The 17,187-nt window shown below is 35.5% G+C and overlaps 1 protein-coding gene across 1 annotated transcript in view; it reads right to left on the bottom strand.

Annotated features, from left to right (window-relative positions):
- Positions 1–17,187, bottom strand: part of GALNTL6 (polypeptide N-acetylgalactosaminyltransferase like 6) — a 429,124-nt gene that overhangs the window by 266,667 nt on the left and 145,270 nt on the right. The window contains exon 2 of the mRNA XM_015861609.2: positions 15,362–15,470. Coding sequence (XP_015717095.1) covers positions 15,362–15,470 — 109 coding nt within the window. The remainder of the gene's footprint in view (positions 1–15,361; positions 15,471–17,187) is intronic.

The following is a 17,187-nucleotide window of genomic DNA, read 5'->3' as shown; positions in this document are numbered from 1 at the left end:
CACATGCTAAATGCTTTACTATATAAGAATTCATTTTAATACATTAACATAAAAATAAATTTACAGTATATTCTACTATTTTGCATAATAATAACTCTTTAAAGCAATCTGAAGGGTATTTTTTGTATCTATTTTTGAATTTTCCTAATGCATTATGTTTGTTTGTTTTTTTATTTGGAAAAAGAATCTGCATAGAAAAAATGAACCAAAATTCCCTTTAAGCATGTACTTCAGTAGCATGGCTTTATACAAGTTTTCCATCTATTGCTGTGGAGAAGGAGTCTGCATTATTTTAGTTAGTAAGTGTAACAGATAGTCTATTCTGAATTTGGACTCCCATAATACTCTGCCTTTTTGGGGAAAAGTGAATTGCCATTTAAAGACTAATGAAATAATCTTATTCCTCCTCACAGATAAGGGCATGGTGTGAAGCACATCAGTTAAAATTCTGGTTAAATTATCTTGAAATGAATGGTGATTTCATAAATGTACATAATAGGATTTCTTTTTTTTTTTTTTTTTTTTGACAGTAAATGCCTTGTCTACTCCTAAGTTATTTACTTTTAGTAGAATTTTCAGCCTGTCCACAAATTTCTGTATTTTGAAATCTACAGAAGACATTTGTGTGAACATTTTTTTAATTATGTAGAAGTAGTTTGTGACACAAGTCAAGTTCAGAATAGATCTTGGGAAAAAAAAAAAGTAGAGAATGAGCCTACCTCATCAAATCACTTTCTTGTTTCATGCTATGGAAGGCTCTGCTTTCTTTGAACAAACACTTTTGTGGTTTTGCATGTTAACATTCATTTCCACTAAAAAGCATTTCAAACAAATGGAGACATATTTGTCTCAATTCTCTTCTACTTTTCCTATAAATAAGTGTATCCCATAGCTGTACAACTTCATGAGCCTAAATACAGAAAACCAATTTGATTGATTTTTTTATCAATGAAAATGGGATTAAACATGTCTATTTGTTTTATTTTCTTGGCTACTCTATTCGGTAACAGCTTGAAAAAACACTGCACTAAGATTTACTATGCTGAATTATTTATTACATAACTCTGTCAAATTCAGAGGCAATATAAAAGGCTTTTCCTTAGTGTTACAGATACAGCTGTAATCAAATCTTACTTATGCAATTGGGAAAAACAAAATCCCTGGCATCTAAATCATGAGCAATACATTTTTCAGGCGAGAATAAATCATTTATTTGTAAATATATAACAAAATTTATTCATTACTGTTTCAAGATCAAACCAATATGGAAAATAAACAAAAATCCACTTCAGTTTTCTGGTAGAATACACTCAAGTCCCAACTATTTTATTATCATTCAGATGCCAGTAGCATATATTTGATTTCTTTTCAAGGACCATGCAGTCCTCAGTAAGTGGTTTGGAAAAGTTATTGGGCATGAATATAAGGCCTTGTGCTTTCACTACTGCTGTTACAGTAATGTGATGGTCGGCAGGAGAAACATGAACTAAATTGCCTCTCTGTTCGGGAATGGCTTTAGGCAAGTAGCATTGGTTAGAAGAAAAAGACAAAACTTCAAATTTTCTAATTTGATTGCCTGATCACTTCTATAATCGGAAAACAGCAACAACAACAACAAACACCCAAAAAACATAGAAGGATGAATATGTTCCTTAGAGTTTTGAGAGTGTGCATACATATTGTATTGCAGTTCAATCGTTAGAGTACTTTTTGATTATCACTAGGATCAGATAAAAATGAAAAGAATCTACTGCTAACGTATAAATAAGATACATGCTTATGGTAGTGATGCATTTCCCAAAGAAAAAAAAAAAAGAAATTCCACACAATGTGGTAAAGTAAGAGCATTTCCTTGCGAGAAGATCAGAGATACAAGTGGGAACCTCTGAAATAGACTTATTTTACATATGCAGTCTTACTACATTTGAAAAGCATCAGTGTTAAAAGAAATGCATATTGAAGTGAAAAAATACAGCTTTTTAACTGCATTAGACACTTTCAGATTTCCATAGACTATCCGGGCTGAGGCTGTCTCTTAATGTTAATCTAAATATTGTAACTTCTGTGTCAGAATGGAAGAAAAAAGAAAAAAATGGCATGAGATTTTAATTGAGAGAAGCAGATTAATGGTATTCTGCATACACTATGGGAATAGCTTTGTGTGCTCAAACAAACAAGAACTGTTGCCAGAAGACACAATGGGTTAGTGGGCGCCTAAAATTTGGGAAAAACAGTGGCAGCCATTAGCAGTGCATGAAAGTAAAGTAGTTAGCAGAGCAGGAAATGGCAAAGTCTGGCAAAGCAGAGGAAGCTCCAGGTACACATTGCCAAGGCTCTGGTAACTTGAATTGGCTCCAGTTACACTACAAGGATCAAACCTAACAAGTAAGGGGGACTTTACTATTGAAATGATGAACAATCAGCTGCCCTAGCTATTGTCCTGCCAAATTAGACTGCAAAATAACCATCACTATACTTAAGGAATTAGTTATTTGTTAATCTTAAATAAAATATTGTTTGCTGAGCCAGTCAATTTGCAGGAAGAGAAAATGAGCTCCGTGCTTGGGAGCTTAGCTCTCCCAGGTATCTAGGCACTTCTCTGGATGTTACAGCTTGGCCCCCGCTGTTGATGTTTGCATCCTAGCAGAAAAGGCACATTACACAGCTAAACAGAGATGGATTTTTCCTACTGCTACGATAACATCTGTATTACTTATTGTATTTTTCTTATTTTACATCCACAAAGTGTGCTATATCTTAAATATGCGCATGTTCTCAGTCAATAATTAATTCCTAAATCTTATACTCCATTCTTTCTGGAATATTAAGGTAATATATCCCTTACCTTTTTTGTTCCTTTGTAACATAAAAAAATGCCTCCTCTGAATTTCCAACATACATTCTTGAGCAAAAATACAGTGCATGGGGGGCAGGAAATTGCTTCCTAATATGTCATGAGGTTAGCCTCTGGCACTGTTGTATTTCAGCAAACAGAAAACTAGATGAACTCTGAAAGGTAAACTGTCCAAATATTTGAACAAATACTTTATAAGAATAAATACATTTTAAAAAATATACTGCTTGTAATGCTTTCTTCAAAGACTGCAATGGCTTGATAAGCAGTAAGAACCCTTGTACCTTCTTTCCCACTTTAATAAATCTAGATTAAAAAAAAAGGAAGGAAAAAAAAGGGCACACTATTCGATATGTCCAGTGTATTTAGAAAGCTGCTGTTTACTATGCAAGATAAGCAGCAACACATGCTGTTTTGATATGAACTGCTCTATCACTACAGCAAAGCAGCAATATCCACAGCAGCATTCTGCAGGCTGAGCTGAATCTAGTCACAACTTTGTAGCCAAGGGATGCACAGTACATCTTCTCTTTAGTCTAACTACTTATCACCAAATGCCACAGCCATAGGAATGTGTTTTTCATTTAACATTGGGACAAGCTGGCCGTAAACCATTAATCAGAGCCAAACCTTGTAAGCCCTGAATAAGCAAGCATGTGAGAGAATTCAGCCATAAAAAGGCTTCACAAGGTAACCAGATTATCTGAAGACCGTTTCTTTCAGTGCTTAGATAAATTAATTCATATAAAACTGTTTCAAGAATAGCATTCAAATTGTCTCTAGTGCCAGGAGATTTTCAATAATTAGTGTATGTGTCCACGCAGATCTCTTAATGTAAAATTACACTTGCATGGGCAGTTTTAGGAAAATACCAAAATACAGAATGATAGGCTTTAAACGGCTGTAAATAACACAAGACATTTCTCTCCCCCTTCTTTCTTCATTCTAAGATGTATCACAAGCATGTGCTGTTTAATGCATTCCAAGTAACAACGGGATGTCCCACAGAACAACTCTATTATTAGGAGTTCTTCATTTTATTTTACATGAATCAATCTAAAGTAGCTCTAAAAGGTGACTCTGTGGCTGTTAGGCAAATAAGATGGAATAGCCTGTAAAAAGGAATTTAGCTATGCACGAGTCCACGGTGTGCAATAAAAGCACTATCCCACTGTGTGCATCCCACAGAGAAAAAATACATGAGCTGTCACAGCTTCCAGCAAATTTAAATTTAGCCTGTAAGACCTCTACCAGAAAAATGTCTGTATCCATTCTTACATATGGAGATATTAAATACTCACAGCTAAGTCTAAGGCAGTCCCAGGAACAAGAACTGACTTCCAGAATCATGACTCAGTTACAAGACCATCCTACATCCTTTTGTAAGTTGAGAAAAGGACTCATAAGCAAGGAGTTTGTGAACTCAGGGCCACAATGCTAAGTTCCTTAAGCAGTATGTCAGAATTTTATCGCATATTCAAGTCCACTTGGATCCATAGCACTATACAACTCAGTTTTATTGTTCCCAGATAATATGAAACTGAGGCCCAGCATGCACATAACTACCTAGCTTAATAAAGACACGGCTACAAAACCCAGAGGTACTATAACCCTCGACAAAATGCATGATCCCAGGGAACTGAATCAACAACATGTCCTTATGCTTTACTTAAAAAATAGTACATTTTTTCTACTAGACCTAAAGCAACACTTTGTATGTCGATGCTCTCTTCTCCTTCCTATGTCTTCTGTCAATTCAGTCACTCTCCTCTTCTGAAAAAGACATTGCAGCTGCATACACTTGCGAGCATCACAATTCTCACTAACTGCCTTTCTTTCCTTTTACAAGACACCAATTTTGCCGAGTTCATTAATTTTGTCTTTTATCATTCATTTGGTGATTTAAAATGAGTTCTTCATTTGGATAGAGCCTTACAACTGACATATTCTTGTGGTAAGGAGAACTAAACTTAATGCTTGACCTGGCACAAGCACATCTCTACACAGGCTTTGTCTTCCCCAGTCATTGATTCACTTGTTTCTGAATATCAAGACCCTAATTAATGTCAACTGTTTTTCAAGTCTCTGACATAAATTTGACTAAACTTCCTGTACTAAAGCTGACTGAAATTGTGAGTCAATATACTGTGAAATCAAGCAGAGACAGATGTGGAGACTCAAAAAATCACCTTCAACCACAAACTGAATTCCATCTAATGAGTTTAGAACATTTTCTGTTTGAAAGAACAACTCAACACCTACAGAACACAACTGAGAATTTATCCCAAGGCCCATATTTATACATTATTCACCAGGAACCTGAATATGCCTAATGAGAACATTCTCAGAGAGGTTAATATGCTGAAAACTGATGTTTGGATTCAGCCAAAAGTATTTGCTGAATTACTTCCTATTTGTTGAAGTCTGGGTTAAAAGAAGCATATAAATATATATATATATATATTGTCAAAAAAACTCTTGAAAATGTTGTACTCTTTATGAACCAATGCAGTACTGTCTCATCCATCACAGCAAGACAAAAAAAAAAAAGTGTTGAATTTCAAAAGAGTCTCATATGCAATCAGCTTTAACTTGGAGATTAACATGAAACAACTACCTGAAAATTTGTTCCTCATGTACAAAAATTTAAAAAAATACCAAACTCTTTTATGCTGATTCATGGTGCAATCATGCAATACACAGTAATTTTCAATTCTACTACTGCACATATGAGAAAAAGCCCCTCAGTATATCCAGTCTTTGAGAAGGGAGGGATTTATAACAATCATGCTATGAGAGCAAGCATACATGCCTCTTTAACCCTCTATTAACACTGTAACAGAAGAGGATATTAAGCAGAGATTCATTTAAGTTGTAGACTTTGTTTCAGAAGCACTGCCAGAAATACTACCTTTTAAGTTGCTGCTGTTAAATCATCTCTCCATTCATTGGACAACTGCTTTAACTTAGAGAAAGCAATTCTGCACATACTCCTTTTTTCTCCCCCAGTACTTTCCTCACCCTCAGTACTTTCTCAAGGATGAAAATCTACTGTATAAAGTAGTTAAAAACATCAACATGTATAGCTGAAACTGAGAGAAATTAGGACAGGGGACTTAGACTGGACTAAATCCTGATGACACTAGGAAAGACTTTCTGTATAAAATTAAATTGGACATTTTGAAATGTTTTCAATTTTTGATGCATTAAGATAAACTTACTATAGTTACTAAGTCTTGATTCTTTCATTTTCACTATATTTTCAGGATACCTCTTCCACAATCCACAGTGCTTTTGCTAAAATCAGACGTGAAGTTGACAGAAATCATTAGTAATGAGCTCTCTTCCCCTACAATACATTCATCCTCCTGCTCATCTGTAAAAATGAATGAAATACACACAAAGTTATTGAAAGAATCTGTCCTTCAATAGGTCTTTAATGCCTGTGGGAGTTTGTGCTAAAAATAAATAAATGAATGAATGAAAAATATGTCTGTATATGCCATTCAGATTTTACACAAAGCAATGAGAAACCTTCCAATCAATTTCTTTTGCTCTCTCTTCTCCCATTTGTTTCTATCAGCCAACCAAGAAATATTTGAAAACCTGACCTATTCTTTATCAAGGCATTCAGTCAGACAGCTGCCCTCAAGGATTCGCATTTAAGGGCCTTCTCAAAACAGGGATTTGGCTCCTAAATTTTGCTCTTAAAGGTAATGAGACTAAGAGTCCCTCAGATTGGGTCTATACTGAGTTAGGCCTGTGAGCTAAAATTATAGGCAAGAATCCATCCTTTTATCAGTATCCTTATTAGCATTTTTGGGTAGTTACTATCTACTAAATAGATACAAAATGAAAAAGTGTTGTTATCTAAGCTTATGACATTGCTAAGAAAAACTCAAGGACTTCAAGTTTCCACGTAACACATCAGAATCTGCAGTAAAGGCAAACAAGCAAACAAACGAACAAAAACAAACAAACAAACAAAAAAAGAAAAAAAAAGAAAAAGAAAAAAAGATGAGCCTTTATGAAGAAACGCTGGGTGAACTGTGTCTGTTTAGCCTGGAGAAAAGAAGACTCAAGAGTGACCTGATAGTGTTAATCTTAAGTGTGGGAGTCAAAGGGACATGTTCTCTTTTCAGTGGTCTGTGGGGACAGGACAATGGGAAATGGCCAGGAACAGGAGCACAGGAAGTTCTGCACCAATATGCAAAGGAACTTCTTCACAGTGAGGGTGACAGAGCACTGGAACAGGCTGCCCAGGGAGGTTGTGGATTCTCCTTCTCTGGAGATATTTAAGACCCATCTGGATGGCTACCTGTGCAGCCTGCTGTAGGGGGCCTGCTCTAGAAGGAGGCTGTACTTGATGATTTCTAGAGATCCATTCCAACCCCTACAGTTCTGTGATAATATAATCCACATCACAGTCTATTACAAACTTCAAAACAAAATTGATGATTGTATCAGCTGGGGAAAAAGTCATTTAAATGTCACTCATAAGTGGCAGTATGTTAGTAACTAGCTTAACTTACTGATTAATAACAGCTAATTAAAATGTCAGCCCTCTAGAACTTAAGAGCTCACAGCTTTCACTCTTCTTGAAGCACATGAAGCTTGGTTTTTTTTTCCACTATAACCACCTCAACAAAAGCTAGGAAAAAATGTATGTGCAAAAACAAATTAACATATTGTTTATTTAGAGATTTCTTCTATTTTTTTGCAAAATATTAAAATTAGATCAGTCTCTCAACTAAAAAAAAAAAAAAATCCACTTTCATGTATACTGGAGAGACAAAGCATCACCCATAGTAATTTAGTTTCCTCTTCTTTTTATTTGGTTTTATTTTTGTGTGGAAAGGAAGTGTCTCCCAAATGCCAACTCACTGCGAGTGCAGGTGGGGTGACTTTGTGTCACATAACACAGCTTCCTTTTGGTTATGGCTCCCTAAAAGGCAGTATCCCCAGAGCATTATTTGATGAGTTGGTATCTATAAAGTAAATCACAGCAAAACAACCTTGTTTTTCTGCTTTTTCAAATATATTGACAGTATGTCAGACAAATCACTTCACCAGCCCAATAACTTTCCTCTGTCAGCTTGTACAGTGAAAACAGGAAGGAAAACATGGAAAGTCATCCTACATACGTTTAAATCATAAACAACATTGAGATAACTAGAATGGATACGCAATTCATAGCCTTAAAAGAAAGTTCTGAAAGGAAAGAAGCCACAATTTCATTCATCTCTTTTAGCAATTACTATTCTATTCATTGTTATTCCTGGCCTTTTGAAAGCCAAAATACTAAAAAATACTCAGAAATTGTGTTAGTGAAGTCTGTTATGAAGCCTGCCAAACACAAGAAAAAATACCCGAGTTTTGTAATATCACATCAAAGAGAAGCATGTGGGTAATATTGTAAAGCAACATATTATTCAACATCAACTCAGCAGTTACAAAGTTAGGCAAGCTCTGGGTGAGTTTTAAAGTGTCAAGAGCTTCCTGATTTCTTGTGAAAGGCTTGATTGTGATTATCATCATGATTGTTCTGGACGATAAAGTCTGTAACACACAAAGTTACTGAATACTGCGAAGGCAGCGCACTTGCGGCACCATCATACTTTGCTAATTCCCAACTCCTTTCAGTATTATGTAGATTGGATTATCCTCTTCTGGGACTTGTGACATGAATTCAGGTCAAAGAAATGTCTTCATAACATTTTTAAAAGAATCAGTCTCTAAGGCTGGTTTACAGCAGCTTATTTTATATCTTAAGCTTGAAAGGTGACACAAAAGCAGTAAGGAAAATCTGTCATTTGTCATTCCTTCTGAACTGAAAAGTATGGTGTTGATATGCTCTAACTGCTGTCAAGTACTTGTTTGAGGTCTTTTGCCACAGCTTAGTCAGGATGCATATCCCCTTTCATTGAATTGGGACTTTCAGAGCAAAACAAGCAACAACTGGAAATCGAACTCCAAAAGAAAGCAATGTTTCTATGTGCCACTGTGCCAAGATATAATTGCTCTGAACTGACAAACTCAATAATTTTAACACGTATCACAAGAGACAAGTCAACTCAATTTAGACGGTCTACAGAGCTCTCCCTCCTTTCACTCAAAGAATCTATTCTGAAGGACTTTTAGTTGTTCAATTCTTTCTCACTTCCTACTTCCAGGTAGGTTCTGTTTTAAACTTATTACACTTTCACCAACACAACTTCATCACTAATACCAATACAAATCCACTGGTAATAGTACTCTTATCCTTAGTCCTAAGGATAAGTTAATAAGTTAAGCAGCAGCCAGAATCTGTTTCTTGTTCTCTTTTGATTTTTATTTTGCTCTATATTGTTTGCTTCTCCTTTTCCCTCCCGCCTCCCCCCCCCCCCCGGAAGAACTGAGAGCAACATGCAAATGCAAGGGGTCTGAAGAAGAAATGGAAAAGAATCTACCTAACATAATCAACCATAAGAATTGCCCCAACTCTCTGCTTTGAGTACTAAAACCACTGCTTTCCATAAACACCGTCATATTTCTGGCCTCTTCTATACCCATGCAATAGAAGGCCGCAACTGATATTACACCCCAAATAATCTCTTAACTAGTATTGCGAAATGTCATTTCACAGTCTGAGGAAGCAAGTTTGTGGTCATCCAGGAAAAAAAAAACAAACTTCAGCATCCGAAAAATCAAGCAAACCAACCCTATATTTTGTACATACCTAGTTTAAACTTCTGGAGATTACATTACTGAAAATATCTCAAAATCCAAACCAATACTTGCGAGTATAATAGCCTTATTTATTCTTGGTGTCTGGTTTCAAATTTATCTCAGTTTTCTGTAGTGTGTCCAAACAACTAAGCTTGAGTGAAAGAATCAGATCTCAGTCAACAGCACTTTATATTTTACAGCGCAGATGGTTTTTTCATATGTGAAACACTTTATGAAACTACAGTAGATCGTAACCATCTTTTCCTTATTATAGATTCATTATATGCAATTTCTTTTACAAGCAATGATTAACATTCAATTTGAGATTTTTTTTTTAATCATGTCAGACTTGCATTAAGCTAAACTGATGAACATTTTTCCTTTTTACAAAACAATACATTGTAAACTACAGGAAGCAAACTCATGATTAATGGTATGAACTATTAGGTTATGACAGCTTATCAGGACCTTGGCTAACACCACAGTTCCAATTATACTGCAAGTTCTCAAATTCTTTCTAAAGGGATTGCAAGTTCAGAAGCCTAAATTAGATTTAGTAAATTAATTTAATATACAGTGTTGACAGACTTCCAAATGTATAATCCCATCTGAAATACAGGATAAGTAAATCAGTGTTTTAGTACATACTTCTTCCCCCACAACTTTCATTATATTTCTGTGCATAAGCACCACAGAACAAATCACTTCCTACCAAGTAGGGAAATTACATTTAATGTTGCTATCTGTATGATGCTGACTAAAAACTTTTCAAGTCACTCTAGCACTAAGTTTTCCTTTGAAAAATTATTCTGAGCTTAAGAAAAGACACCATTCAAAATAAGAAGGATTAACCACATTTCATTATGAAGAGCACTTGAACAGAAATGATGGGGAAAAAAAGTCACCAATGAACCACTGCTTTAGGTCACACAGAAGTCAGCTCTCAGGTGTTCACTACTTTATACTGATGTACAAAGAGACTCTCGACTCTTCTGCCTCTGTTTAACATAAACCCCAGGCACATGGAGCTTCATGCTTTTACTATTTTAATCATATACAATTCATTTCCTTTTCATGTACTTTTTAGGAGTGCTGTAAGATCTTTTTTTTAGTTTAGTTTTGATTCTGAGTTCCAGCTTCTGAATTTATGTAAATACCTAAGAATCTTTAACCTCAGATATATTGTTCTACAACAAGACTAATCTGTATAGACAACAAGGACAGTTGCTATCAGCTTAAGCTGTCTATATGCTTCTAGGTGAGCATCACCTTATCTGAAGCTTTAATGGTTCATCCATCTCTGGTGAACTAATCTGTACGAAATGTCTGCACTGCGGCATGTAAAGGTCAAGATCTTTAAAATACTTTTCTCCTGACCAAGGTAACATGCCAAATAGGCAGAAAAGCAAACACTATATGGAATATTGGTAATTATAACTTCCATTTCTTCCCCTTCACCTAAGTCTTCTGCATGCTATTTAAATAAATAAACAGGAGAAAAAAAGATGGTGTGTATGATTCAGTAACTGCTCGCATAATGACTGGGTACATTGCAGGAGTTTTTCCTCTGAGATCTTAACAGACAGAAGCAATATAGCTCAACAGTTAAACAAAAATATTGACAGCTAAATCTTAGAAGTTACTTTGTTAATTCCTTAAACTATTTCTTTTGAAGGTGAATATTAAAACAACACCAAAAATGTGTTTAGGGCTATAAACACAGGTCCTTAGCAGTTACCCTTCTTTTCTTATTTTGCCTTCAATTAATGTAAATTTTCCATGCTCTTCATAGATTTCAATCATTTTAGCACACAGACATGCAATTAGTAAAAATATAAGGGAAGAAAGAAACAAAGAGTATTTAGAGGGCAGATTTTGGAAATATTTCCTTTACCTAACAATATGAATCAGAAACTGAAAAGAAAAAGGGAAAGGGAAAGGGAAAGGGAAGGGGAAAGGNGGAAAAGGAAAAGGAAAAGGAAAAGGAAAAGGAAAAGGAAAAGGAAAAGGAAAAGGAAAAGGAAAAGGAAAAGGAAAAGGAAAAGGAAAGGTTATTAATTTCACAAAAAGAATTAATAAAAATTATTAAGAACTTAAAACTTATTGTTTGTTTTCCCAACAGTTCTCTGCTTGAAAGTTTACGTTTTTCTGTTCCTCCTGTCTCCCTTTTGAAGTACTTTACCATGGGTAAGCTATCACTCATAGTTAGAAGTAGCTTTTCAGGATCAGAAATAGAAATGTATTCACATACAAATGCTCAATCTGTACTTCTCTAAATAGCTAAGAATTACACATGTAAATTGTTCCTCTTACCTGACAAGGGCTATAATTCATCATTAATGCTATCACTTGTGATTGATGAGCATACACAGCAGAGAATTTATTGATGGAAATAGATGTAGTAATGGAGTAACGACACTGACTGATTCACTAAGACTCTGAACCTTACTCAGGGTGTAAAGATAACAGTGAAATCAACAGAATTGCTCATGGATCTTTCTGGATTACTATCTGAGGCCTCCCTGGTACTCTCTTGTGAATTTCTTTACAGGAGCATTCAGTGCATGTTGGATTCCTAGTTCTTTTTAGAAAGCCCAGAAAACCAGTGGTCACTGGCATGGCAGCAGTTGTCATGCTCCTGTAGTGAAGAACTTGATAGAGAACAGTCCTTCCCAGGCAACAAAAGGAAACTAGGGCAATGTCTCACAAAGTAAAGAAATGTGTAGAGTTAGTAGCACTAAATGGGAATGATAGGGGATTTAGCACCCAGGATTTCTGCTTTAGCCAGAGGTCCTGACTGCATTTTACTGCTCTGATACCACCACTATAGCCAAAGCAAGACTAACATATTGATAACTAAATATTGATAGCTACCTATGTTATTATCTCAATTTGCATTTACATTGCTAACTGCAATGCAAGAATTCTTTCATATATATGTGCAAGACAGTATTTGCCACCTGCTGAAAAGAAAAAAAGAAAGATGGAAGATCTGCATTTGCTTGTAGTTTTCATAATTTTAATGTAAATCAAGTATATTCTTCATCAAGGCATACCATAAGGTGCATTCCCATAAGAAAATATAATAATAGAAAGAACCTTTAGTTGAAATGCTGGTTTCTTTTCAGAAAGATGGCATAACATACCAGCCCTAATAAAGTCAGTTTCTCTGCTTGTTCTGTTCCCTCCCCTACCATTGTAATAGCTGATTCACTGAATTGGCTACTTCAGTAGTGGAATCAATGAAACTTCTGAGTTTTTCCTTCCTAAAGTGCCTATAAAAGAACATATCACCAAGAATTAGGCTTTTTTATTTTTTTCAAAGGTGAACTTTTACATTCATTTCTCTATATTTCAAACACCGGTTTTGAAGTAATGAAAGAAGATTACTCTGAGAAAAATAGAAGTGATTGGGATGCCTGAATAAAATATCTTTAATTTCACTATGCCTTTTCTGTACTGATGAGAAGTATGTTAGATACAAGTCATTAAATGCTCCCTTCTGCTTTTGTGTAAATTGGGGCTTGCATAACTGGAACTAATTGGCTATCTTTCCTTTCCTAACAACAGTATAGCAATTAGCTGCTTCTGCAACTTTCCATCACGTTTCCTCTATTGATTTGTTGCATTCACATATCAAAACCAAAGATTCTTAGAACTTCCTTTACAGTTCTTTATTTCTTCTCAGAGAGATTGAAAATATTGAAACATTATTACTAACAAGCTCTGAGTAAAACAACAAAATAATCTGTAATAAAAAAGTACTTCCAGCATTTTCCAACACAAAATAAAAATAAAAAACAAGACTAAACACAATAGTACAGAAAATATTCAATTAACTTCTCAAAAACATTCTACAAAAGTCATAGTGGTCAAAGAATCATCAAGATTACAGACAAAACTAGAAATTTTATCTAGGGTTAATCTACAGCAACAATGGGTGTAGGATGAATGATTTATCTGTATCAAAAGCTATTTGTCTAAGAAAAGCAAGAAAAGACAAGTCCTATGAGGAGGGGCTCAGGATGCTTGGGTTGCCCAGGAAGAGGATGCTGAAAGGTAACCTCATAGCTCTCTGCCGATTCCTAAGGAGGGGAAGCAGAGAGAGGTGCCAGGCTCTGGGGCTCTGCTCCTGGGAAGGGATGGTCTAGATGAGAATGACACAAAGCTACTCCATGGGACAGTCATGGCACAACTGGGTATAGGTGTAGAGGCTGACTGCCGTTTTATGAATCTATGCGAATGTATCAGTCAGATTATGGCAGAATTTCAGAGAAGCCTATGTGTAGCTTACTAGGCCTTACTGAGATGGACAAAACTGATAGCAGTACACTCCCAAATCACATGCTATTTTAGAGATTTTTAATAGGTAAAGAAAAAATATGGCTACCAAACAAATTAGCTTTTGATGAGTTATGCCACCAAAGACTGCTTTGTATTTTTGCCATTGGTAAGAAACTATACCTTACAACATTCTTAATATAGCTAGAACGCATTATCTCTTTTCAAGACAAGAAATAAAGAGTCTGAGAAAATTAAATACCTGTGAGAAAACTGGAAATTCAAGTTAAATTTATGGACTTTTATTTTCTGCCTAAATTACAGGCCAAACCACCCTCTTCTGGTAACTTGCAAGTATCCAGATACAGCTAGAAGAGGGGGATCATCTATCCAGAGTCTGGACAAAGAGTGGAGAGCTAAGCTCTATTCCAGCTGCAACAAAGATTTCTCTATGGTCTTCTACATGCACACTGGATCTGGCTAGGATGTGGTAATTTTCTTCACAGTGACCTCTCTGCTGTGTTTTGAATCTGTGACTACAACAGTATTGGTAACACACCAGTGTTTTGACCATGTACTTGCACAGCCTCAAGGCTTTCTCTTTCTCCAACAAGTTGGTTAGCCTGGGCAAGAAGTTCAGAGGAGATTCAACTGACAACTGACCCTAAAACATGATTATGACCATCATCTGTTTTCAGTTATAGAGTTATTTTGAGGGAGCTGTTGACTATCTTCTGACAGTAGGATCAAGACAGAATTATTTATTTTATAACAGTAGATTGGCCATTGTAAAATAATGACTTTCAGACCCTGATTAAAATGCAATTTAACTACTGTTTCCCTTCCGGCCTTTTAAATAAATACATCTTATTCTGAACAGAGATACAAAAGAAAGATTCAAATCTTAACACGTTCCTATGACAGAAAAAGGAAGACTAACCTTTGCACTATGGCCAACAACACATGGAGGTACATTAAAATTACTTAACGTAACGAAGTGTCCTTCAGTTAATCTACAAATACAACTTGCTTCCATTTCTACATCATTTTAGACTGTCAGAATGAAGTACCATTAGTGTAAGTAAGACTACAAGACTGGATTTCAACAATGGTAATACGGTCATTTGTATTGTTATTCCTAAGATAACCCTGGATATTCCTGACAATTATAAATGGCTTCAGCTGTGACACATCCTGTGTTTGGAAACAAACACTTTTGCTTACATTTGGTTACAGTATCACAAATTATTTCAACATGAAAAGTATTCTGTTATGAATTTTTTGCCTATTTCTTAGTACAATCATCTGGCTATGAGCATTCAACACATTATTTCTATGTTCACTTAGTTATTTTCAGAGATACAGTATTTGAACTCCTCAGTTCAGGTTATGTCCTTGTGACATGCTGCAATCAAATAGACTGTTACGATTACTTTTAGCTGACTCAAAAGAAAGAACAACGATATGAGGAAAAATAAACAAACGAAACACTTAAACTTGTTCTGAACTTAATCATACCTGAACGCATAGCATCTTTCTGAATACTTTCATAATCGTGCCAATCCTTCCTTTTCAGTCCATCAGTCCAGGTGAACAACTGTCCATCTCCCAGCCCCAGAGGAATTGTCTGTGAAAATAATAAACAAAACAAAACAAAAACCCACAAATAAATACACACACATATATATATGGTTTCCATTATCGCAGAACAATATTATAAATATGCCACTAGCGAGCAAAACATTCCATTTATCCAGCGCAAATATTGAACCTTGACCCTGGTAAATGAAGCTACTCTGCTAAATACTGCGAGAAAAATATTAATTTAGGTTGTTGTTGTTGTTGTTGTTTTGTTTTTTAACTAAGTAATTAATTAAGCTACGTTGAACATATCTATAATATTTCTAAACCCTGTAGCGGCTTGCTATGGCTGGCTGTCAAAAAGTTTGTGAAAGCTAAATGGACCACTAAAACTGAACAACAGGCTGTCTCACTCCTCAACAGATGAAGCACCTCTTATCTTCTTTGCTTAGCTCTCATTTGTGCAAGGTTACAGTTACTGTTAGTCAGCATCTTCCAGTGTTGCTTGAACTCTAGGGTTTTCTGGAGTAGCCAATGATGAGTAATGGCTGTTCACATAAGGCCAAACTTGTTGCCTCAGAGAAACAGAGCAAAGAGACTCAGGAATCTCTTCCAAATCCTGTAGATCTCTCTTTGTGATAAGAGATAATATATAAAAAACAAAACAACCAACAACAAAAAAAACACAACCAAGCAACCAAAAACCTAACAAACAAAAACCTCTCCTTTTCCAGAGTCAAGTTTAACTTATGGAAAATGTGGTTAAAAAAACTGCCAACAATTCTCATAAACAAAACAATTTACTGCATCTGTGCTGAAGAAAGGAATAAATTCATAGCTGCTTAGAAGTAACAGAGTTTTGCATTCTGCTGATTTGGTTTGAATCGGCAAGCTATGCAGCATATGAAGGGCACATGTATAATGCATACTGCAAATGTTCTTTAAGCATGTTCAAAGGATGTGTGAAAACATCTGAAAAGAAATTCTTTGCAAACAACATTTGACCAGCATTCTACCAAGAAATGTTTTGAAATCTCAACAAAAATCTCATGCACATGTAAGAGAAATGCTCTGAATGTATGATACATCCTCACGTATGTGGTATGTGAACCAAGCTAACACTGGAAAGATTATTTTTCTAACTCATTTTGCATGAGTAGCAGCACAAAATGTGAAGAAATTCAGTGTCACCGATGCAGTTGTCCCAGTGTTTTCAGATAGGGTTTCCCTTTTTAGAACAGACAAATGTTTGCCAAGGTAAGAGAAGTAGATCTGGTAGCTAAGAATTCCCTAAAAAGTAGGTCCCAGAGCCTTCAGAACTGTGAGCAATGCCAGGAATGCTGAGCAAGGCAATGTACCTCAAGCAAAGTATGCTAGAAACCCTGTCAGGCAAGATCCATACAAAAAAAAACCTATCTTTTGTTAGCTGATATTTCTGTGAAACTCAGACAATCAGGGAAAAGCATTGTGGGCTTGGTGCTACCAAAGAAAGCCTTTCTCTGAGCTAGAGAAACATTCCTCCTATTTTGTTAGTGCGATCTTATTTTACAGTTTTAATGTTGAAGTTAGGTAACCTATATCACATACCACCTAAAAGCAATCCAGCCTGTTTTTCCAGCTCTATTGCAGCTTTTGAAGATATATTCCAATGAAATGTTTTGGGTTTTTTTTTCACATACTAATATACATCAGAAGGTCACATCTGGGAGAAGAACTGAAAACATTCTGATAAAACAATTTCATGTTATCAGAATATATAAACT

This window comes from Coturnix japonica, chromosome 4, assembly GCF_001577835.2.
Source record: "Coturnix japonica isolate 7356 chromosome 4, Coturnix japonica 2.1, whole genome shotgun sequence".
NCBI classification, from domain to species: domain Eukaryota; kingdom Metazoa; phylum Chordata; class Aves; order Galliformes; family Phasianidae; genus Coturnix; species Coturnix japonica.
The sequence above is the reverse complement of the archived record's forward strand: the minus strand, read 5'-3'. Positions and strand labels throughout refer to the sequence as shown.